Source organism: Salvia hispanica, chromosome 1 (genome assembly GCF_029641045.1).
Source record: "Salvia hispanica isolate PSC_SH4W2 chromosome 1, Shi_PSC_v1, whole genome shotgun sequence".
Lineage (NCBI taxonomy): Eukaryota > Viridiplantae > Streptophyta > Magnoliopsida > Lamiales > Lamiaceae > Salvia > Salvia hispanica.
Genome location: NC_142692.1, coordinates 20,111,434 through 20,134,885, shown reverse-complemented (window position 1 = coordinate 20,134,885; position 23,452 = coordinate 20,111,434). Strand labels below are relative to the sequence as shown.

At 38.7% G+C, this 23,452-nt stretch overlaps 2 protein-coding genes across 2 annotated transcripts; one reads left to right on the top strand and one right to left on the bottom strand.

Annotated features, from left to right (window-relative positions):
* Window positions 1-9,096: 9,096 nt before the first annotated feature.
* On the top strand, window positions 9,097-12,942 carry LOC125217711 (Nucleotidylyl transferase superfamily protein). The gene is made up of 11 exons (XM_048119232.2): window positions 9,097-9,480; window positions 9,923-10,108; window positions 10,353-10,404; window positions 10,505-10,570; window positions 10,682-10,768; window positions 11,119-11,211; window positions 11,301-11,381; window positions 11,499-11,570; window positions 12,253-12,321; window positions 12,434-12,544; window positions 12,664-12,942. Exons 1-11 carry the CDS (start codon window positions 9,146-9,148, stop codon window positions 12,712-12,714), a joined length of 1,203 nt encoding a protein of 400 aa, XP_047975189.1. The 5' UTR covers window positions 9,097-9,145; the 3' UTR covers window positions 12,715-12,942.
* A 4,377-nt stretch (window positions 12,943-17,319) lies between these two features.
* On the bottom strand, window positions 17,320-23,028 carry LOC125185305 (uncharacterized). The gene is made up of 5 exons (XM_048081824.2): window positions 22,854-23,028; window positions 22,252-22,452; window positions 21,686-21,922; window positions 18,843-20,933; window positions 17,320-18,078 (listed from the first exon to the last, which is right to left on the bottom strand). Exons 1-5 carry the CDS (start codon window positions 22,891-22,893, stop codon window positions 17,525-17,527), a joined length of 3,123 nt encoding a protein of 1,040 aa, XP_047937781.1. The 5' UTR covers window positions 22,894-23,028; the 3' UTR covers window positions 17,320-17,524.
* Between the last annotated feature and the right edge of the window lie 424 nt (window positions 23,029-23,452).

Below are 23,452 nucleotides of genomic sequence, written 5' to 3'. Positions count from 1 at the left end.
AGAAGGTAGTGAAGCAGAGAGATCCGGGCCAATTCGTTATCCGATGCCGGATTGGAGAGGGAAAAGTTGACAAGGCCCTATGCGATCTAGGATCTTCCATCAATCTCATGCCACTGAAGTACTACGAAAAGCTCAACATCGGGCCAGTCAAAACTTCAGACGTAACACTCAGGTTGGTCGATAACTCGACCATAAAAACTTTTGGTATGATTGAGGATGTCTTAGTGAAAATAGATGATTTCATTTTTCCCGCCGATTTTATTGTGCTTGATATGAAAGTAGACAAGAATGTCCCTCTAATCTTAGGGAGAGATTTTCTCGCTACTTGCAAAGCTTTGATTGATGTAGGTCGTGGCGAGATCACAATTAGCGACAGCCATAGCCAATCCACCTATAAGATCGAAAGCGAGATGCTCAAGTTTGAGGAAGCAAAGCAGGCAAAGATGGAACGGTAGTGTAGGGCAGTCATGGTCACGGATTTGACCAAACCTCAAGACCCCTTTGAAGTGGAGGATCCTACTACCTCCACTATCTACATTGTCAATGAGGTAAGACGTTCTCCCAAAAAGGACGATACTAACCCCTCCACCTCTATCCCACAGAAAAAGAAGCAAAAGAGGAAGAAGTCAACCAAGGAGGACCCCGAGATTTATGTTATCAAAACAAATAAGGGGACATACAAGTGGTGGAAGAAGCTAGGGACCAAGTTGCTCCCTATGCCCATTTTCAACACTAGGGTCGCTGATCCGCCCAATTAGTGGGCCACTTCAAGTCGAGATAACGACTAAAAACAAAAGTGCTTGTTGGGAGGCAACCCAATTTTTCGTTGTTTTAGCTTTTTTTTCTTTTATCTTTGTTCGTTTTCTCTTTCGTTTTAAAAAAAATTAAAAAAATAAAATTTAATTCAACGCGTGGCGGTCGCCGCATTTGACACGGCGGTCGCCACACGTATTTTCACATGTGCAGGATAGGACGGACTTAGGGCAGGCTTAGGGCGGGCCGGATGAACCGTTGAATGGGCCGCGGCGGCCCGCCAGAAATCGTTGTTTAGAACGCCCGTGCGGCGGCCCGCCGCGCGCAGTCCAAAGACGGGATAGCCCTTTTAAAAGGTAAGTTTTCCATTCTTTTCTCATTCCTTCTCAAATTCCTTCCTTGCACACAACCCCCACCTTTATAAATCACCAATTTCACACACCCACACCACAATTCTCTCAATTCTCTTCAAGTTTAGAGTTCTTCATTCAATTCTCAATCAACACAAGGTATGCATCCTAACTAAATTTCTGAGTTTTGTTCTACTTCTTCCATGGATTTAAGCATGTTTTGGATGAATTGTTCGGTGGAAACTCTTATTTTATGATGGGGGATGATTGTGTATGCTTATTTGTGGATTTTCATGGTGATATTGTGTTTTGATGATAGTTGTGAAGCTTTGTGAATAGTGATTCCTTCTTGTTTCTACTTGTTTTTATGTTGCAATCATGTTCATAGCATTGGGATGCTATTATTACTTCCATGAATTGCAATACTTTGGTATCCCATTGAGATTGTTGGTATATATTGAATTATTGTTGATACGTCTCTGCATGGGGGATGAATTCACGTTGGGGGATGGATCTGTGTTTCCTAGTTGGGAAGTTTATGTTTTACATGTTTCCTTGTTACCATCTAGGAAATTTTCTACACCTAAGCTTGCTTCTACATGTTGATCCGTTGATATTGTTTCTAAGAATGCAAGTTTGGGGGGGCCTTTGATTTTCCCATTAGCGGTATATGGTCTAACTATTGTACTTTTCATTTGTAGGAATATGGGATCAAAGGGGAAGCCCGAGAATGCGTAGAACTATGGCGTTAGCCTTGCTTCGGATGAGCAAAAGGCTATGTGGAAAAAGTTGTCGGCGCGAGAGACGGCGCCTTCGCGGTACCCCCACGATTTTCCTCTTCAAACTTTGGGGATCGCGGAGGACTTTTGGGCATTATGTGATGTAGGTGACGGGAACGGCCTCGGGTACATGTTTGAGAGGAAGTGGTCATCGTTTAGGAAGTATACTCTCGAGTTTCTAAGCTCGTTGAAGGTCACAAAGGATCGCTGGCAAAACATCCCGCTTAGCATCGATTTTCGCCTAGGCAACCGATGGCACTCGCTCACCATGGATGAACTTTGCGGGATCTTCCATTGCTTCGACCCCAACCCCGAGACCGATAATGATTACGACTTTGATGAGGCTTGGGGTGCGATGACGAATGAGCACGAGCATGCCGCGGGCTACGCCAAGTCTTCCTCAATCCGCAACCCGGTTTTGCGGTACCTCCACCGAGCCATGACCCAACTTATGTTTGCTAGGGTCGACGGGGGAAGTGTCTCCCAAACGGAGTTGAATGTGATTTGGTGCCTCCTCAACAAGAAGGGATTCGACTATGGAACCCTTTTTACTATCTATGTGGATCGGATCACGAAGAAGGATGACGGTGTCATATGTTGTGGTGGTTTGATCACGGCAATCGCCGAGCATTTGGAGGTGTCTTTCGCGGGTTTGACGCAAGATGGCGGGGAGCGCTTCATCACTTATGAGGTGCTATTTTCAGTGGGGCTCTTGAAGAACGATTATTGGGGGCAAAGATTTTTTCTACAAGTGGCGGGGGATCACTTCTCCGTTCCCATCCCGCAGTTGACTAAGGTCGACGTTTGGGCGAACCAAGCCAATTGGAAGCTCAACACCCCGGCGCATCGGAGAGCCATTGAGACTAACCCCGTCAATGGGGAATTTAGGAAGAGGAACATCCCGGCTCGCATCCCCATCTTTGAGGCCGATGAGGACTCCGCCTTCGATGCCATCGATCACTACACCGAAGAAGGGGAGCACTCGCACGCCCAAGAGAGTCAAGTGCCGCCGCCACCGCCGCCCCAACGCCGCCAAGAAGAAGAAGAAGAGGAGGAAGTCGAGGGACATCGCCGCCGGACTAGAGCAAACCGCCGCCGCGGGAGGCCGAACCCCGTTGAGGAGTTTCAAGCAAACACCTCCGCCCAACTAGGAGATATCTACTCCTACATGCAAAACGTGTCCAACACTTGGGACACCCGATGGGCGGAGCAACAAAGGGAGAACGCTTACAACCGCCAAGGATGGACGGCTCAAGGCGATTGGCGCACGACGGAGCAACAATTTGGGAGCAACAAAGGCTTGAAGACGTGCATCGCTGTCGTGAGATTGAAGAGCTCCATCGGATGGCCGCCGAGGCTCGACAAGAGCACCAAACCATGAGTGGCGACATCGCCTATCTTATTGGTGCATTCGACGACCTCAATGCCCGTTTCCCTCCTCCTCCTCAAGATTGAAGAAGTCAAGCTCAATGACTTTAAATGAGCATTTGTACCAGGTTTTTGGATATTTTAAGACATTTTCTTTTTATGTTTTTGAAAATTTTTGCTTTAATTTTAAGTATTTGTGGTTTTAGTTTAATTTCTGTGCGTTGAAAATTTTCGCAGGTTCTGACCTCTACGCGGAGACCGCCGCATGTGCTGCGGTGGTCCGCCACCTGCTCGCTGGACCAATCTGTTGCTGCGCGGCGACCGCCGGACATGCCGCGGTGGGCCGCCACCTGGGCGCAATTTCCAGCGCGATTTTTCGAATGTTTTTCAAAATTTCGCCTCGACAAGCCTCAACGAAAAAAAATTCAAGGTACGTTTTTTTAAGTAGTTTACTCACGTCCCTACCAACTCTACAAACTTATTTTACACTTTGTTGTAAATAAGTTTGGGGGGATGAAGTGGTGGACCGTGAGTTTAGGTTTTTGTTTTAAAGTTTTGGTTTTTGTTTTCAATAACCCCGTAGGTGAATTTTGTGTTCTAAAAAAAATGTTTTCTTGAATCCATGTCGTGAACTTAACATGAAGAACTTAGAAACACACATGCTTAGGGACACACTTTAGACCGGGTTGCCAATGATATTACATTCCATCTATGAATAAGTGTGGCTTAACGTTTTGATTTGATGGTTTGGTAAAAAGGTGCATAATTAGTGAATTGCTTGTTCGCCTTGAATCATGCTTACACCTTGTGAGGATTTGAGCCAAAAATTTATTCTTGTGTGATTTATCTGCATGCATGTATATGTTTCTAGAACTTGCTCCTAGTCTTGCCTAAGTTTACATAGTGTTTAAGTCGATTTAGGAGGATGATTGACCATCTTTTCTTAGCCTACTTTTATCTAAGAACCAGGACCCTCTAAAAATTTTATATTCAAAATTTTTTCCCTTCGGAGCCAAGTTTGAGCCTTTAAGCCTATTCTTTGGAAGCCAAAATAATGGGGACAATTCATTGGGTTAGTTAGTTTGTACTATCTTATTTTGTGAAGGAATTGGAGAGATAAGGAAGAAAGTATAAAAAGTAGTGTGCTTAATATAAAGAAAGTACAAGTTGTGAAATTGAGAAAAATTCCAAATATGTGCTTGATCTTAGAAAAAAAAAAAGGATGTGTTAGAAGGAAAAAGAAAAAAAAATGTGTGAAAGGTTGTGAAAAGAAAAGAAAATCAAAGGATTGGAAAGTGAGTTGAAGGAGAAATAAATAAAGTGTTAAAAGTGTCTTGGGTTTAGAAAAGTGGAGTCACATTTACTCTACTTGGGATATTTTATTTTTAGTCACTTTTTAGCCAAATATTCCTCACCTACCAAAGAGCCTACATTACAACCAAAGATAAAGACCTTTCGGACTTTTGAAGCTTAATCACATTTAGTAGAGGAGGGAGTAGATTTTGAGCAAGCCTATGGTAAACTTTGCATGATGCATGATTTGAGTGCTTATGTACACATTATCCTTATACACTTTGAGAGTGAGAGAACACTTCCCATCTTTGGAAGTTTGCCACATGCGAGGGCTTGAATTCAAGGTATTCCACGAGTTAGTAATGAAAGTGCACTAATAAGCCTTGCTTGATTTGATTGCGTTAATACATGCTTAATCTATTCTTTCATCTTTTGAGGCAATTATGACGTCTAGTCCTTATGCATTCCGTGCGTCTATTCTTGTGTTTTTATTGTTTTGTTTGAGGACAAACAAAAATGTAAGTTTGGGGGAGTTGATACGCTCGGATTTTGCACTGTTTTAAGGTCATTATTTGGTCCGTTTTTGATATCAAAGTCACTCTACACGTCCATTATTTGCATATTTTGTGTATTTTGGTATTTTGACGTGTTTTGTGAGAAATGTGCATAATTGAGCCGAAAAAGGGAGCCAAAACGCCAAGTTTGGGAATCTGGAGTCAGACGGCAACCGGCGACCGCCGCGGACGTGTGCGGCGACCGCCGGCGCCCGGCGGGCAGATCAATTCAGCGGTCCGCATCAGATGTGCTTGGAAGAGAAGTCTCGCCCGGCGACCGCCGGAAGATGTGCGGCGGTCCGCCGCCGAGGGAACAGACTCTCTGGAATCCAACGCGGCGACCGCCGGCCAAGGTGCGGCGGCCCGCCGGAAAAAGGCGGCGAATCCGAGAAGCCCTAGATTTGTACCCAGTTTTACCATATTTTGGGGATTTTTTTCCTTCTACAACAAGGCATGGCTTTTCCCTATAAATAAGGCCTCAAGCTTCATCAAAAAGAGAGAATTTCTACTTGCAAAATAATTCATAGAGATCAAGACCTAGAGTACTTCATTGGTGCAAGGAGTTGGAGAAGGATTTCAAGAACATCAAGAACGACAAGGATTCAACCCACGGGTTTTATTTGCTTTAGTTTTACGTTCAAATTGACTTCCCTTCAATCTATGTTTTTAGCTTATTCAATTATGTGTAACTAAACTCATAGGATTCTAGGGATGTGTTAGTAACGACTTTGGTTATACAAGTTCCGTTTTCTATTTAATATCCGTTTCGTTTTTACTTTGTTTCTTCCCTAAGTAACTTTGATGTTGCATGATTGAGTGATACAATCGTGTATGATTTAATATAACTTGCTTCATAACTGTGACAGAGTTCTAGCGAGTTAGATCCACTTAGTAGACACTACAGTTAGCTTCCTTTAAAACGGCATTGTTAATTGAGAGTGATGACTTTTTAAGGGTCTTAGGAGCTTTTTGGAGTTACGTGTTAGGATTGACAACCCTAATCTTGTAATCAACGTTTGTTTCGCATGAGCATAACCTAGGTGACTCGTTCTATCAAAGTAATAACTGTGCTAGGGTATTGTAGTTGGAATTTTGTATAACCATAATTGTGAACACACATCCCTGAGATTCCTTTATCTCTATTGTCTTTCTCTTGATTTATCTGCTCTTAGTTGATCTATGTTTTCTATTGTTTTCCGTTTTTCAGAAGTTTTCAAAACCAAAATGTTTTTCCAAATAGTAATTGAGTCTCAGTAAAGGATAGACACTTTGTGTTAGTCTTCCCCGTGTTCGATATCCGGTACTAACCTTTAGCTATACTATATATACTATGTATACTTGCAGGTTTATTTAGTGCTAATAAAAAGTGCATCAGTAATATTGAATTTAATTTTGATGAAAATGCATTTGTTAATTGTGATTTTCATTTATTTGTATTTCTTATTCTATTTCATCCACACATCTCCTCTTTTGTTATGTCTTTTATTTTATAGTACTACACTCATATCAAATATTAAATAGTACTATACAATAATCTGCTAAAATATGAAATATTTCATTGTGAGTGGGTTGAGAGGAGTACAAATATCTTTATGTTGTTGTTTATAATATTTTTAATTATTTATAATATTACAAATACTTATTTTAATTAGTTCTTATTTCTAGATATATTTTGATACTTATATACTCTATATTCTTTATTTTAAGTTAATGTATCTTCATTATTTAAAAATCTTTTGTCCTATGCATAGCACATGTGTTAACACTAGTTGAAAATAAAAGTAAATCTAACCGACGTAAGATGGTGAAGATCGCGGAAGGTGATTCAACAACAATAAGCATGTTCCTCTTCTATAACAACGATAACAATAAGATTAATATATATAAGAAGAAAGATTGTAAAGAACAATTATAAAAATAAACTAAATGTTAATTTGATACCAACTAATTCAAAACAAAACTAAATGTTACCAACAGAAGATGTAGAAGATCATGGTTAGCTTTTAGCACCGGAGGCAAAGTACTAGATCCATTTAGGAGCTCTTTAAGTCCTAAGAGTATCTTGTTTGTGGTCAAAATTGGCTTCGCAAGTCTTCCAAATTTAGCGTTGAAGAAATTTTGGAAGACGTCCAAAAGATAGAACAAGGTATTTAAAACTATAATGTATAATGCATTTAAGTTTATTGTTATTGATTATTTCATTTATAGTACTTATACAACAAATTAATAAATCTCCATTATTTGTTGAAACTTGGAAGATATTTAATACTTGTCATTGAACTTCATTTTGGAATTATTTTGCTATAATATGTTGAAACTATTGAAGGCTTAGAGTGGATTTATTTCGCTATAAATATGTTGTGGATTTAGTAACTATCATGGAACTTCATTAGTTCATTTTTGTTGACATTTGTTATTGTGGAATGTGGATTGAATATTTGTTTTTGTTTGATGGATCATGGATATAATCATGTTATGTTATGGTTTGTACTTTTTAAGTTGTAACTTTGCATGCTTTTTTTTTTTCTAGTTTTAGGTTTTTCGATTTTTCATATAATTTTGGTTTTGTTAAGTTATTTTAAATTTGGTTTTTTAGGTCCGGTTCGATTTTGACAAAAACTGAACCAAAACCCAAATGCTTATCCCTTCTTCATGCACAACCAAGTGCCTGACCAACACGAGAATATGACGACGTGTTTAGTAGCGTGCGTGAAACAACTTAGCATAAGACATCTGGCAAAAAGCGAAAGGTTAGAGGTAAGATGGATAGCTTGGTCAAGATGCTTGGAAAGATGCATGATGCAACCAATGACCATCTGCAATGCTTGGCTAATCATATTGGATATGAGTTTAACCTCACAAAATCATTGAACGATTTGTTTGATCTGGTTGGAGTTGTTCCAGGGCTGGCCATTAGGCAACAATTTCTTGTTTGTGGATATATACTTGATAAGATGAAACGTCTCAACTTCTTCATGGATCTACGCGAGGATGCAAGAAAGGAGTATGTGCTCATGGGGTTGGAAGAGTTCCTGCAGAAGTGAAGAATTGTTTTTGTAAAAAGAACCATGCTATAGCTAGCCATTTTGTGATGATTGTTATTTTTGTAGTGTTGAAATTGCAGTTATTGAAATCGAGTCATTTGAATTATTAGTTATCGGTTAGTTTCAGGCCTTTGTTGGATTTCTTGCTTGAATTACAGTTTATGCAACTTATACAAAATTTCTTTGTGAACATGCTGAAGGAGAAGAGATTTTGAAGCTGGATGGACTGTACCTTTCTTGAAGCCACGGAGGAGTTTTATTGAAGAATATCCACTCCAACGTTGTCGACAGAAACTAAACTCTCACCTCTGCTTCCTCAGTTTTATTTGCGAATTTGTTGAAAAATTGAGTTGTAATGTGTAACAGAAACGGGGACGTGTGGGTTAAGGGAAGAAAAGCCACGCCTGAATTGATCTCATTAGTTACTTTGGTAAAATTTAATTGGCTTCACAATTTTATCAAATTAAGCCCATAATGGTTTTTAGAAACAATTTCTTTTATTTCCATTATACTTTATATCTTGAATTTAATTCCTTTTACAAAATTTGACAATCAAGACTTTGGTGTTATGACAAAACTAAACATATATTATGATTCCGCTTGATCGATCTTAAGCGTTCAATATTCTTTTAATCGGTGAAAAAAAACGGAGATTAAATAAAAATTTCGGCTACCCATTCGACGTCCTTTCGAGTTAAATTAAAAAAAAGGAAAAAGTCGGAATGTTACAAATGACCTATATATAGATATTGAAATATGTGAGACGGGAAAAAAAAATTAATGTCTATTTTTATGAGATGAATGAGTGTATTTAAATGATCTAATTACACAATTTAGACATAACAAGATTCCCAATTAAAAGATAGAGCGGGCCGAGTTTATGTTTTGGAGTAAGCAGAGGCCCATTTGGATGTCCATTTGTGTGAATGACATTAACCCAAAACCCATTTGGATTGATTTTTTCGCCTGAGCTGAAACTGAATTGAAATTGAAACCGAAGCATCATGGCGGCTGAGACAAGCGGCGCAATTGAGCAAGAGGAACAAATCGTGACGCCGTGGGAAGTCGCGGCCGAGAAGGGCGGCAAAATCGACTACGACAAGCTCATCGACAAGTTCGGCTGCCAGCGCCTCGACCAATCCCTCATCGACCGCGTCGCGCGTCTCACCGGCCGCCCTCCCCACGTCTTCCTCCGCCGCGGCGTCTTCTTCGCCCACCGAGACTTCAATGACGTCCTCGATGCTTACGAGAGAGGCGAGAAGTTCTACCTCTACACCGGCCGAGGCCCTTCCTCCGAGGCCCTGCATCTCGGCCATCTCGTGCCGTTCATGTTCACCAAGTAATCGCAAATTTCACTTATGTGAGCTTTAGTGTCTTGTTATTCATTTGATTCTCGATTAATCTTACTCAATTTTGAATGTGCTTTTTCCCCCTCTTTTCAGTTAGTGTGCAATTTGGAATGCGGAATGTGGATTTGATGACTAATTAGTGTGCGTATTCTGGTTTTTAGGCGTGATCTAACTAATCTATGCTGTGTTGTTTAGATTTTAGGTATCTGCAAGGTGCATTCAAGGTGCCTCTAGTGATACAATTGGCTTTAGTGTCTTGTTATTAATTTGATTCTCGCTTAATTATTATGTGATCTTACTTAATTTGGAATGTGCGTTTTCCCCCTCTTTTCAGTTAGTGTGCAATTTTGAATGCGGAATGTGGATTTGTTGACTTATTAGTGTGCGCATTCTTATTTTTAGGGGTGATCTAACTAATTGTTTGGATTTTAGGTATCTGCAAGATGCATTCAAGGTGCCTCTAGTGATACAATTGACAGATGATGAGAAATGCATGTGGAAGAATTTAACGGTGGAGGAGAGTCAGAGGCTTGCACGTGAAAATGCGAAAGATATTATTGCTTGTGGATTCGACGTTTCGAGGACATTTATTTTCTCTGATTTCGACTATGTCGGAGGGTGAGTGCTTCTGCCTTTTTTCTCACAGCTGTAGTTTTCCAGTTTTAGTTGATAGTGTTGCTGTATAAGTAGTTTTTTATGTTACAAGTTCATTTAGAAATCGCCGCGTAAAAATGTTTCTTTACATGTAGAGTCAAGGTGTAATGGATTGGTTTATTTATATACGAGCTGATTGTTTTTTCTATTGATAATATGATATTATCATGTTTGTGCCATGTAAGTTTATTTGTTGAAAATTGTGCAGGTCATTTTACAAGAACATGGTCAGGATTGCAAAATGTGTGACATATAATAAGGTGATTAGCATTCTGAGGAATGGTTTGGATTTTTTTACATTATTATCTTGAATTGATCATAGATTTTAAGCATAGAAATAATGTTCTTTGTGAACTACAGGTGGTAGGCATTTTTGGGTTCAGTGGAGAAGATCATATAGGAAAAGTCAGCTTTCCTCCTGTCCAGGTGTCAATCTTTGCTGCATATTGATACGCTATAGATGAGGTTCATTTGGTGTTGTAAATGTGATTCTCATTATGCGTGGTACTAACGTTGAAGTTATTTTAACATTTTTAGGCTGCTCCGTCTTTCCCAAGTTCTTTTCCACATCTTTTCTCTGGCAAAGATAGTCTACGTTGCTTGATTCCTTGTGCAATTGATCAGGTTTACTCTCATTTTTCATTCAAATTTCCTGGTTTTTGATATTGCAGTTGTTATGTTACCATTTGATCCTAAACGTGTCATGGTTGTTTTTATGCAATCTAATATTAGTACGCATGTCTTACCTTGCTATATGCTATTGAACCTGATTCTAAATATCAGGGAATGATGCATCTTGCCTTGTGAATAATACAAGAAATTTGGGGTGAAGGGCATACGCTTTAGCCATAATTCTCTGTTTCATGTCTGAATATTCATCACATTTCTTCATTTATTGTTCTCTGTTGATTCAAATATTGATAACTCCATTCTAATTGATTTCTTAAGTCTATCTCTGACATGTTTTGTTTCAGGATCCTTACTTCCGAATGACACGAGATGTTGCTCCTCGATTAGGTTATCACAAGCCAGCTCTGATTGAATCATCATTTTTCCCTGCTCTTCAGGTTTCCTATCCATCTTTAGTTATATGTTACTCTGATTAGTATGGAATGCATCTTCCTTTTTTGAACTTGTTATTGTAATATACTTTCAGGGAGAAACAGGGAAAATGTCTGCTAGTGATCCAAATTCTGCTATATATGTGACTGATTCTGCTAAGGACATAAAAAACAAGGTTTGGCTGCAAAAGCTCCCTAAGTTCTATCCATCCTTTTCCAGCTTAAGTGGGGTCTTGCAGATGAACGCTCCATTGTTTTCTTAGTTTTTGATAACCGTTGTTCTTTCAATACAGATAAACAGATATGCTTTCTCTGGTGGGCAAGATTCTGTAGAGAATCACCGAAAATTTGGGGCAAATCTAGAGGTATTGAATATCTTGTCTTTCCACTTCAATATTTGGAGTTCGACATTTAAAATACAATTGGGTTGTCCACGCTTTATGTTTGAACTGTGAATCTGGCAATATTGTAAGCTGAATAGCTATTACGTTATGTTGAATTCACTCTTCATATGCTGAGTGTAATACCATGAAATTGTGGTTATCTGACATTTAACATTTGAACTCGATGCCAAAATAACTTATGGCCAATGAGGTAATCAGTTATATTTGATAACAACGCATTGAGAATGGAATAATAGTTCTGAAGAGCCCTTTAGGCAACACCTCTATAAAGATGCAATAAAGTTTATTTTGAAGTCACAGGTTCTAAATTTGGACTTGCCATCCTAAATCTGATAGCTCTGAGTTAATTGAGAAGTGGTGATCTGGTTATCATGACTTATTCCAGTAGTAAAAGCTTTTACGAGGCTGGATATATTTTATATGGTGCTGCTGCTCTTGGTTGGTCCAATCCTACACCATAAATATTAAATAGTGTACAACCATATGAATTCGAAAACAAATTTTGTTTGTGCTCTGCCTGTTAGGAAATTAGAACACCATGTAACTTGATACTATTAGAGCGCTCTAGTTGATATTTTTTCTGCTCTTTCATATACAGTCACTGGTTCTGCAATCATAACATCCCTTCCTTGGATACTTTCAGGTAGACATACCCGTTAAATATCTGGGCTTTTTCTTGGAGGACGATAATGAACTTGAGCACATCCGAACAGTAAGTATTGTTGTTTATATGACTTTTAAGTGCAACCAACCCTTTCTCCTTTTATTTAAATGAATATATCTTCCTCCTTAATTTGTCTAATGCTAATTTCACGATTAAATAGGAATATGGTTCAGGCCGTATGCTTACTGGAGAAGTTAAGAAACGGCTTACTGAAGTTTTGACAGAGCTGGTTGAAAGACACCGCAGGGCCAGAGCAGCTGTGACGGACGAGGTATAGTCTATATTTTTTACTATACAGCCATTACAATCGCCATAGACTTCGATGTACTATCTAAGTGTTATACCTGTCCTTTGGAGATCTTATTGACTCAAGTTTTATGTTTGGTGCAGATGGTCGATGCATTCATGGCGGTTCGTCCACTTCCCAATATGTTCAACTAAACTGGAGACTCAATGAAACCCCAGTTGTATCCATCACTATCATTCATCGGAACACACTTTTTAATTTTCTTTATATAAATCCATCCTTGGGAATTTTGTAAGTTATACTATAGTATTAGATACCCGACGTATCCTATTTGATACGTCTAGTGGGTACTCAAAAGTCAAATGGATTGAAGTGTGTTGCAATGATCTGGGAATCTACCAATATTTTAATTTTCTTTTTAATGATACTCAAAAGTAAAATGGGTGAATTTTGTTGTAATCGAAAAACATTAACCTATTAGATTATCTGTGTACTTTTCATTTTCGTCTGTTCTGTAAAAATATAGGCATTTTAATTTATTAAAAGTTATCTCAATTTATTATCCCTATACATCAAGTTATTTACAATTTATATCTTCATTAAAGGCCCCAATATTTATTAACATTACTTAATATCTTTCTCTCCCTCTCTCTAACTCTATCAATTTTGTCTTAATTCTCGTGTCATATCATATGTCTATATTTTTTCGGGACAGAGGAAGTACTTGTTATTTTAGTGGGAAAATGATTAACTATACTTGAATGGAAGGAGTATCATTCATCAATGTTGCTTAGAGCATCCACGACAGAGCGTCGATCTCTCGCCATGGCGATCGGCGCCCAATGTGGCGAAAAAGCTGCTTATCGGCTCCTCCCAACCGCCGAACACTCGAGCAGCGCACATAATTTCGGCGCCTCGATCGGTGATCGATTAGCGCCAATTTTGGGCCGACACTGTCGATCGGCTGCTGCCCAATTTTTTAATTTTTTTCCCATATTTTGCACTATAAATATCCCCGTCCCCTTCATTCCATTTCCCACACAGACATTTTATCTTCTCTCATTTCTCTCTCTCTAGAATAGCAACGTCTCCCAATTCCTCTTCTAACGAGGACCCATTCCACGCCCTTATTTTACAAAGCGTAATGGAGCCAGGGGGAACAACGCTGGCGAGAACGGGAGCAGGAGGCGGTCCCTAGGCCAATACGGTGTCGTCAGATGGTCTTCCGTGATAAGATGTACACGATGAGATGTACTCAAATTACATCGCCATGGAGCCACGGTGGGGGCCCATTGGTTTTTCATCGGCGTTTCAGAATGCGACTAGATCTATTCTTCCGATTTGTTAATGGTTTGTCGTCGCGTTATGTGTGTTGGGTTTGCACAACGGAAATTGCAAATTAAATAAATTCACAAAAGAATATATTTAGGAGATTAAGTGAATTGTTTCAATTTCATGCTTCATCATATAGAGATATATTATTGTGCAATTAATCACATAATTTTATACTCCCTCCGTCCACAAAAAATAGAGCAATTTTTGTATGACACGAGTTTTAATATAGAATTGGTAAAGTAGAAGGAGAAAAAGTAAGTGAAAAGTAGTGTTAGTGAATGATGTGTAGGGTTATTTGTTGAAAACTTTCCATAAATGAATGTGCTCTATTTTTTGTGGACGGCCAAAAATGGTAATTGTGCTCTATTTTTTTGGATGGAGAGAGTATTAAATTATGATATTGAATCTTACAATTGTGATTCTCCAAAGAATCGAAGTGGCTTGCTACTTCTCCATGTGTAGATCTTAAAGCTTTATTGCAAAACCAAAGATCTTCTCACCTATGACCCAACTCTAGATCTAACTTTCTTGTGGGAGGAATATATTAGAAATTATAAGGATCTTGAAGGAGAAGATAAAAACACCAAGAACACACAATGAGGAATTTTTGAATTTCTCAATTATAGAGAGAGGGTCGAAAATTCAAGTGTGGAGGCTAGGTTTAGATCTTGTGTGATGTATAATGTCACACCTCCTTCATCCATATTTATACAGTTTGTGATGTGGCTAGGTTAGGGATCTATGTGGCTTGGATTGGGCCTTCCCATTTGGATCTTCTTTACTAATTAAATTATGACTCATAATTTAATATAAGTCTAATGGAATATTTCTTGTGCCACTATAGAAGAAATATGACTGCCCATCCAATCTGTGATTACAAGCAATTCAGGTTAACCCTCTAATATATTATTTCTCGTGTTTTAGACTTTCTATATCCATTAATTAATTTGTAGTCTGCTATGGACTTTAAAATTAATTAATATTTTATTTCCAAGAGTTTGTCTAGTACGAGATGTATATTAAGATAATATACTTTGATTTACTATTATTCTTGGATAAAATCCAAACCGGTCATGTTTTCGAACAATAGAACTGTTCTCAAATACCTCTTGGGATAGTAAAACCGCGAAAGCACACGATTCAATGAAATAATAAAACTTATACCGTACTAGTTATTAATTACCACTCCCTCCGTTCGCCATTAGGAGTCTCATTTATGGGTGGCACGGGTTTTAGGAAACGTTAAGAAAAGTGGGTGGAAAAAAGTTAGTGGAATTGGGGTCCCACTTGTATATATTAGTTTTAAATGACATGTGAGTGAAATGAGTTGTAGTAATAGTGAACCAGGACTCCTATTCGTGGACGGACTAAAATGGAAAAACGAGACTCCTATTCGCGGACGGATGAAGTACTACCCAAGATATCAGGAATATTGGGTTGCAAAAAACCCGCACCTACTGATAAGTCAAAGCAGCATATGATTAATAACACATGTCCTATACCACTACAATGATTAAGAAATATTAAATCTCTAAGACATCGTCTTTCAGTAGATAGTAATAAAGACGTGTCTATACTTTAGATCATTTCAATGTTATACCACACCAGTGTCACTAGTCATTCTCAAGGTAAAGATGACTTTTGGATGGACGATGCAATCATTCGTGATAGGTAGTCAAAGCCCATCTAGGCTATGAAAAAGTTTTACTTCTACAAGGTTTTGGCTGAGTCACCGATGACCTGTTCCACGACTCAGCCTTCAATGTAGAAGGCTTAGATTGATTTTTCTTTCCTGCGTTTTAATTGAATATAATTAAATATATAATTAAAACAATCAATGCCCATTAAAGTAAAATAGCATGAAGAAAATATTTATTTTTTCGAGAGTTTACAATATACAAGCAATTTATCAAATTTATAATAAACTAAAAAAAATGCTTTTTAGTACTTCTAACAGCATTACGATGTTACCGGCATGGTCAGTCTGTCACCGTTGCAGAAGTGCACGGCTGCAATGAGGCAGTTGACTTACGAAAGAACGACCGATATATATCTTCATGTCTCCAACACGGATGGACGCGAGTGCATGAGGATTTTTTGTAGGGGCGCAATCGAGACATTCGACCCCACAAATCTGTGGAAGCCGACTGCAGAAGTCTGTTAGTTCCTGCTCGATTTGCACGAGAGGGTGCACGACTTTCTGGGGTGCTGGGCAACATGGGCAACATAGACTGTATGCATGACCGTGGAAGAACTGTTCGACTGCGTGGAGAGGCCAGTTTACGACCGGGTACAAAGGCCCGCACCAACCATCATTCTCGAAGCGATTGTTGACCAGCGGCTACGGATTTGGCATGCTTACTTCGGTGTGGCCGAGTCGAACAACGACTTCAACGTCCTCAATTCCTTGCCTCTCTTCAAAAGTGTCAGGGATTAGGCCCCGCCATCGGTCGCCCAATTGAGCCGAAGAGTACTTTTTTTGTGCAACAGCAAGAGGCTGCACAAAAGGATGTGGAGTGAGATTTTGGTGTGCTCCAAGCGCGCTGGACATTGGTCAACGGTCCGGCACATTTCTTCTACCAAGGTGATATCACTGATATCATCTATGCCGCCATCATCTTGCATAACATGATAGCGAATAATAAGGTGAAGGAGTCACCAGCGTCGCCGATGAAGACACTATTGGACCAAGCCATAGTGTTGCCCGCGATTCCAACCTTCAAGGTGTCCTGCACGGCTACGTTGAGCGTCTTCGGGCATATGTTGACATAGGCCAGCAAGACGCCCATGTTCGACTCCAGAGCGATATGATTGAAGAAGTATGGGCTTGTAACCATTGATGTGTATTTTAATTTTCTGTAAGTTTGCTTCTAGTTGTATTCTTTTTTTCAATATTGTAATACAACGAAGATTTGCTTATTATATTATTTTGGCATTTTTATTTAATTTATTTGATAACATATTGAACATCAAAGTGCAAAAAATTAAAACAAAATAGCGCTGATGTGAAAATGAGATGAGTTGTAGGATAGGCTCCACCGTTGCTGGGAGATAGGCTGTGGGATAAAATGCTGATGTGAGCAGGAGGAAATGAGATAGGTAGTGAGATAAGGCGATACCATTGTGGATGCTCTTATAGAGACGTTGTTCGTCTCTTTAGTAGAATATAATGTACTCCACCCGTATCATAAAAATATATACACTTTCCATTTTTGTCACAAAAATATGAGCATTTCCATTTATGGAAAGTTATCCCCAACTTATTACCCATATACATCAATTTATTTACAACTTATACTGCTATGAGTCCCACTATCCACTAACACTATAACTATTTTTCTCGTTCTCTTTCATACTTTATCAATTGTGCATAAATTCCATGCCATTTCAAATGCACATTTTTTTATGGGATGGAGTATTTTTCTACTTCTCTCTTCATCACTAGCTATTTAATGCATAGAAACTCTCAAATGCAAAATCTCAACTGGAAGACAATATTTCATGATTTCAAGTTACCAGCATCAACCCTATCTCAAATGCAGGCTCACACAGCAAATCACACACCCACAATTTGATACCACATTGACGACTGTCCACAATTTAGATAACTATAATCAATAATTTAACTGTAAACAGACACCTAATCAAATATAGAGAAAAGACTAAGGATCATAGGTCCCCATGTGCAGAAGAGCAGCATACAAATGGTACCCAAAAAGGTCGCCCCTTCTTCTTCTCTTTCTTGATCTCAACCGAGTATCTTGCTGGAGAGCTCCACTCCTCTACGTGCTTGTTGGTATCCTGATCCTTGGTTGTGTGTGTTTCTGAAGCAACAAACCCCACTTTGTCATCTTTAGTCTCAGCCTCAACTTTCTGATTTGCAACGGGCACTTGTTTCGTGTTTGGTGACTTGACTTCGTTTAAGAGACTTTTGAGAGGGCTGTGCTGCTGCTGCTGCTGCTTTACTGGGCTCCAGTTTGTTACTTTGGCTATGATTTCCTCGTTTTTCTTTCTGCCTTTGGATTCGTTGACTATGTTTGTTAGAGAAGGGAACCACCCGGCTTCAAGAGCATCTGGTTTTGGTTGCTGATTGTTCTCAGCAGCAGTAGTAACTTGATCTCCTTCACTCCCGGTTTGAACCAATGTCATGAATGATGGAGGTTCAAATGTATCTGACTTGTTGGAATGGATTTTGTGCTTCTGAGAATTTGTTTCTAATGTATCTGTCGAATGAGAGGATAGCGTTTTTCAGTTAATCAAGATAAAATGTGCACAGCAATAGATAAGAGAGAAGAATTGGTGATGTAAGAGAGAGATAGAGAAATTGATAAAGTAAGAGAGAGATAGAGTAGTGAAATTAATGTTAGTGAATTGTGGGTCCACTTCCTAAAGTAGAAAGTTTAGAAAGTTTCTATTTTTAAAGGACGGAGTTAGCATTAACTTTATGGAGAGTTGAGAAATCAGAACAAATAATACTCCCTCCATTCCCCTCATAGTTCAGACAAAACTTTTTGGCACAGAGTTTTAAGAAAGGAATATTGAGTGTGTTAAATAAATAGATAAAAAGGTAAGAAAGAGAAATAGCTAGAGAGAATAAAGTAAAAAGTTAATAAAGTAAGAGAGTAAAGTAAGAAAGAGAAAAATGTTACTCCCTCCGTCCAATGTCACACTTTCCTTTTAGTTTGTCTCACAAAAGATGTCACATTTCCATTTTTGAAAAAAGTCCCTCTCACGTTAATATAAAAATTATATTTTCTCTCTCCACTTATCACACAAAACAAAACCTCCTAAAATCCTCCCACAAGTGTGACATCTTTTGTGGGACGGAGGGAGTACTATATATGGAAATGACTCAACTATGAGGAACTTCCCGAAATGGAAAAATGACTCAACTATGAGGGAGCGGAGGGAGTACTTATATTATGCAACCTATTAAAGGGAAAACTAGTTTTAAGCTAACAGTTGCAACTGAGACAAGTATCAGTACCTGAAACTACCGATCCACAGTTCGCTTCCAGGCTGTCAGACCGGCTAGCTACACTACTTGATATATCAGCTGCAGATGCATCTTCCGTTAGCTTAGTTGGCTTGCATTCAGCTTCAGTAATCACAGACTTTGCATTGATCCTGGTGACATCTCCAACAATAACGACAGTCTTATCATCAACCGTATCAGAGGTTCCATGCAGAACTTCATCATCTGACAGTGAAGTTACTGGCTGATTTAAACTTGGAGCTTCAGAAGACTCAAAATATTCTTCTGATTTTAAAACCTTGTCAACAAAAGATTGTTCTTCACTAGAAATAATGTCACCAGAGTAGTTCAGTATGCAAAGATCATCACTTGAAAGTAACTGCTTGACATCCAATGAAGTATCATTAAAACATGTGCTTGTGGGGAAAGCTCCTTGCCCACTTGGGGTAGGGTTTTCTAAAATTTCCCTCGATTCAACATTACTTTCATGACCCTCAGCAGTCGCTTCAGTGCTGGCAATTGATTCTGATGCTTTATAATTTTCTCCGACGCTGGAACCATCTTTAGCAGTGCTGTCTCTCAACAGCACCGAATCAGAGAGTGGCAGAGTAGATTCTGTCGAAATCGAGTGTTCAGGGGTTTCTGCTGATACTAAAACTGCATTAACATCTTCTATCTCGTCAACAGTTTCAGCAATATATACAGGGTCAACTTCAACAACATTCGTTGCCTCATGGACATTATTCTGCAGCTCTGAAGCCACTGGTGGCACGGGGTGTTCTATGGAGGGATTCGTGGAGGTAGTATAGTCACCAATTCTATTTTCCTCAGAACCTGATACTAAAACAGCATTACCATCTTCAACTTTTGTAACAGTTTCAGCAACATCTAGAGGCTCAGCTTCAATAACATTCATTGCCACATGGGCATTATTCTGCAGCTGTGAAGTTACCAGCAGCACCGGGTGTTCCACGGAGGAACTCTTGTAACCAATTTCATTCACCTCGGAATCTGCATCCCCTTTAATGGAATTCTCAGAACCTTCAACTTTGAGTTCAAATTCCAATGAACTTGGATTGTTTTCCGATAAAACTTGTGAACTTTTTGCATCATCATCAGCTACACACGAACTTGGAAGAAGAGTCGGTATTTGTAAAGGCACTGTAAAATCAGGGATTACTTCTACTTCTGTCGAAACTCCTTTACCCTTTTCGTTTAAAGTTTTGACGTTAGCATTTTCTTCACAATGATCCACATCTTTCTTTTCCATTGTAATGTTATTATCATCACATGGAATAGCACCATCTGTGAAGCCGAGGGCCGAACTTGCGTCAACAGAATTCAAGTTCTTAGGTTCCAGGCTTTGGTTTGCATTTTCATAACCACCAGCCATGTAAGACTTCTCTCCATCACTTGCATCTGAGCAGGTTTTTGGTATCTCTTCTTCGTCATTCGAGGAGACAATACAAGTCAGATCAGATTTCTCTGTAACATCTAAAGCTTCTGACCTCTCGTCAGGCTCAACCAAAGATGTACTCAACAGATTTTCTTCTGGTAAACTATATTTATAAACAGATTTAGTGGACCCAATGTTTTCAGTAGAACGAGAGAGCTCCTTATTCAAATCAGAAGCATCTTCAATTTCACGAGTCTCATCGACAAGGGCAACCTCAGCCATTTTGATGAAGACTCTTCTTTCGACAGAATGGACTACACTATGAACCTCATCAGGAGCATCAGTTTGAAGAGATTCAGATGGAGGGAGCAAATCATTATTGGTCCCATCAGAAACAAACTTATCACGCAATTCTTCTTGACTTCCACCTGCCACTATTATTTGATCCAGAATGGTACCTTCTTCAGGGTCTAAAGAAACAGAAGCTGAGACAAGTTCTTGCACTTGGACATTGGCATCAGGTCCACGTACTAGCTCACCTCGAAGACCACTTTCAGGCTGTGAATCATTTAAGTGTCCAACAGAAACCATTTCGGCAGAAGTTTCTGTTATTGGTATTACGTTGTCTGGGTGGCTATTTCCGTCTGAGACAGGTCCAGGCCGTCTAATTTCCTCACTCCTTGCATCTTTGGATTGTTCAGTTGTTTCTGCATTCATTAGGACCAAATTTCAATAGTAAAGCAGTTGGCATAAATATTCAAACTATTAAAATTAAGTACATATCAGATATCTGATGGAAGTGCTAATTCTCAAACTCAAGGCTTTGAGATAATTCATGAAAGATGTAATGAATACATCAACAAGACTACCCCTACCTCTTTTGCAAGAAGCAGACTAACAAGTTGACATAATTTCCAAGCCAGATTGCTTCAATATTAGTATAATGCTAAAGCATGACGGTGTGCAGAATTTAGCTACTAACATTTTGGCAACAATGCATCAGATTTCCTTATTTTGGATTTCACATGTAAAAAACAAATCACAAAGCTTGCCTCTTTAATACTCGAAGCTCTACCTAACACTAGATGGATATAAGTAAGCCCGGGGATAGAAATATGGACAGTTTAACCTCTATCTTAGTTGAATTCCTCTTTATTAGTTACAACTTACAAGTATGAGCATATTGAATCATCAATACTCCTTACCTCACTATGTTCAATAGAGAAGACGTGCCTTTAAATCAGTCAGATAATAACATTTTGAAACATCTGACTAAAATATAGGCACTTAGGCCTTTCTTTGCATGTATAAAAGAAAATTTTGATTTCCTAAAAGATCAAGAAAATTTTCCATTTTAAGTTCTTAACACTCTTGATATTAGCTGACAATTAATCTTAACATTACATTCATCCACAATTAAATGTCTACAGCATAGAGAATAGGTCTTTCATATGCTTACCGGCAGTTTCCTTGATCTCCAGCTCCTCATTCCCATAAACATCACCATCCATGCCCGTATTATGCTCGGAACTCTTGCCTGATTCCCTCACGCTGTCAAAGTGCGCCTCTAACTGCGGACTAATCCCACTGTCTGAAAACTCCATTGCTGCATCTGAAAACACATCATCTTCTGATTTGTTCGACTTCCCACTTTCTCCCCCACTGCTCAAAGCATTTTTCTTCACTATATTCGGACCTTCAAATGTAAAACAAAAATCACAAACACATACTACAACAAACAACCAGTCCAAGAAAAAGTTTTAAACAAAACCCCCAAAATTTAGAACCCACTGCATATGTTATACTCCCTCCGTCCCATAAAAATATGTGAATTTTCCATTTTCGTCCGTCCCATAAAAATATGGCCAATCCCATTTTGGGGAAGTTGTCCCACTATCCACTAACACTACTTTAACTATCCTTCTCCTCTAAACTTATTTTACCAATTGTGCATTAAATCATGTGTCATTTCAATTGCACATATTTTTATGGGACGGAGGGAGTATGAAAATCAAATATGCTCACTTGGGGTGTGATATTCATCGTCTTCAGAGGCACGGTCATCATCTGAAACAGCCAAATAGTTTTCTGAATGAATGATTTTGTAGCCTTCAATTGTCCCACAAACCCTTTTATGAGCTCTTCTATGCTTAGAACTAGGGTGTGGCTTTGGAAAAGGCCATCCACATCTGTGGCAATGGTGCACTCCTCCATGGCCCTCATGCCCTTAAAACAATTGAAAAAACTACTTCAAAATTCAAATTGATATAGAATTGCTACAATCAGCAATTGACTGATGTAAAATTAAATGGCTAAACAATTTAGGCGAAAAGCAGACACTAATGTGAAATCAAGAAACAGAGTAAACATGGCAAAAAAAAGTGATTGAACGATTTCAAACACACAAAGACTTTTTTTTTTGTCTCTTTGCAACACAAAAACCAGCTCAATTATGGAGAATTGATCGATGAATGTGTGTCTGTGGCGGGATTTACATTTATATGAAGAATCTAAATCACGGCAGAATTCAAGAAAGAAAAGGAAAAAGTTGTAAAATACAGCAGACAAAGCTGTAGAAACATGAGTAGCAAGATTTTGTCAAAAAGAGAGTGTGGAAGAGCAAATACCCGCAGAAGTGGCAGTGATCTTGTGGCCTTGAACATCCATATTCTCTGGAAATTAAATTTATTGTGTGTAGTGTTTGAGGAAGACAAGAAATGGTCAAATTCAATAACGGTAACCTAGAGAGAGGAGCAAGAAACTAAATGGGAAGGACTTTAGAGAGAGAGTAGAGTAGAGTAGTGTAGTGTTATGAAAAAGAGCACCGGAGGGTTTTTTTTTTTTAAAGTATGCTCTCTGATCTAAAGATACAAGACCATCCACAATGGTGCTTAGACCAGCAATAGGCCAACCATTCTCTCCCTTGCCATATCAGCAATACTAAAAAATCCATCTGCCACATCAGATTTAGGCCAGCTATAGGCCAGCCGTAATAAAAATAATTCAAAATATATTACATTTACGGAATTAAAATTACGATTAAATTACCGAATTAAATTTACGAGACATATACGGGAAAATTCATTAATTTTATATTAAAAAAAAGTACATTACCTAAAAATCAAAAAAATTACATAATAAAAAAAAAATCTGGGCTTCCACACACGAGCCATCGCCCCACTCTACTCCTCACTAATTTATTAAAAAAATACATTAAAAAATGTTA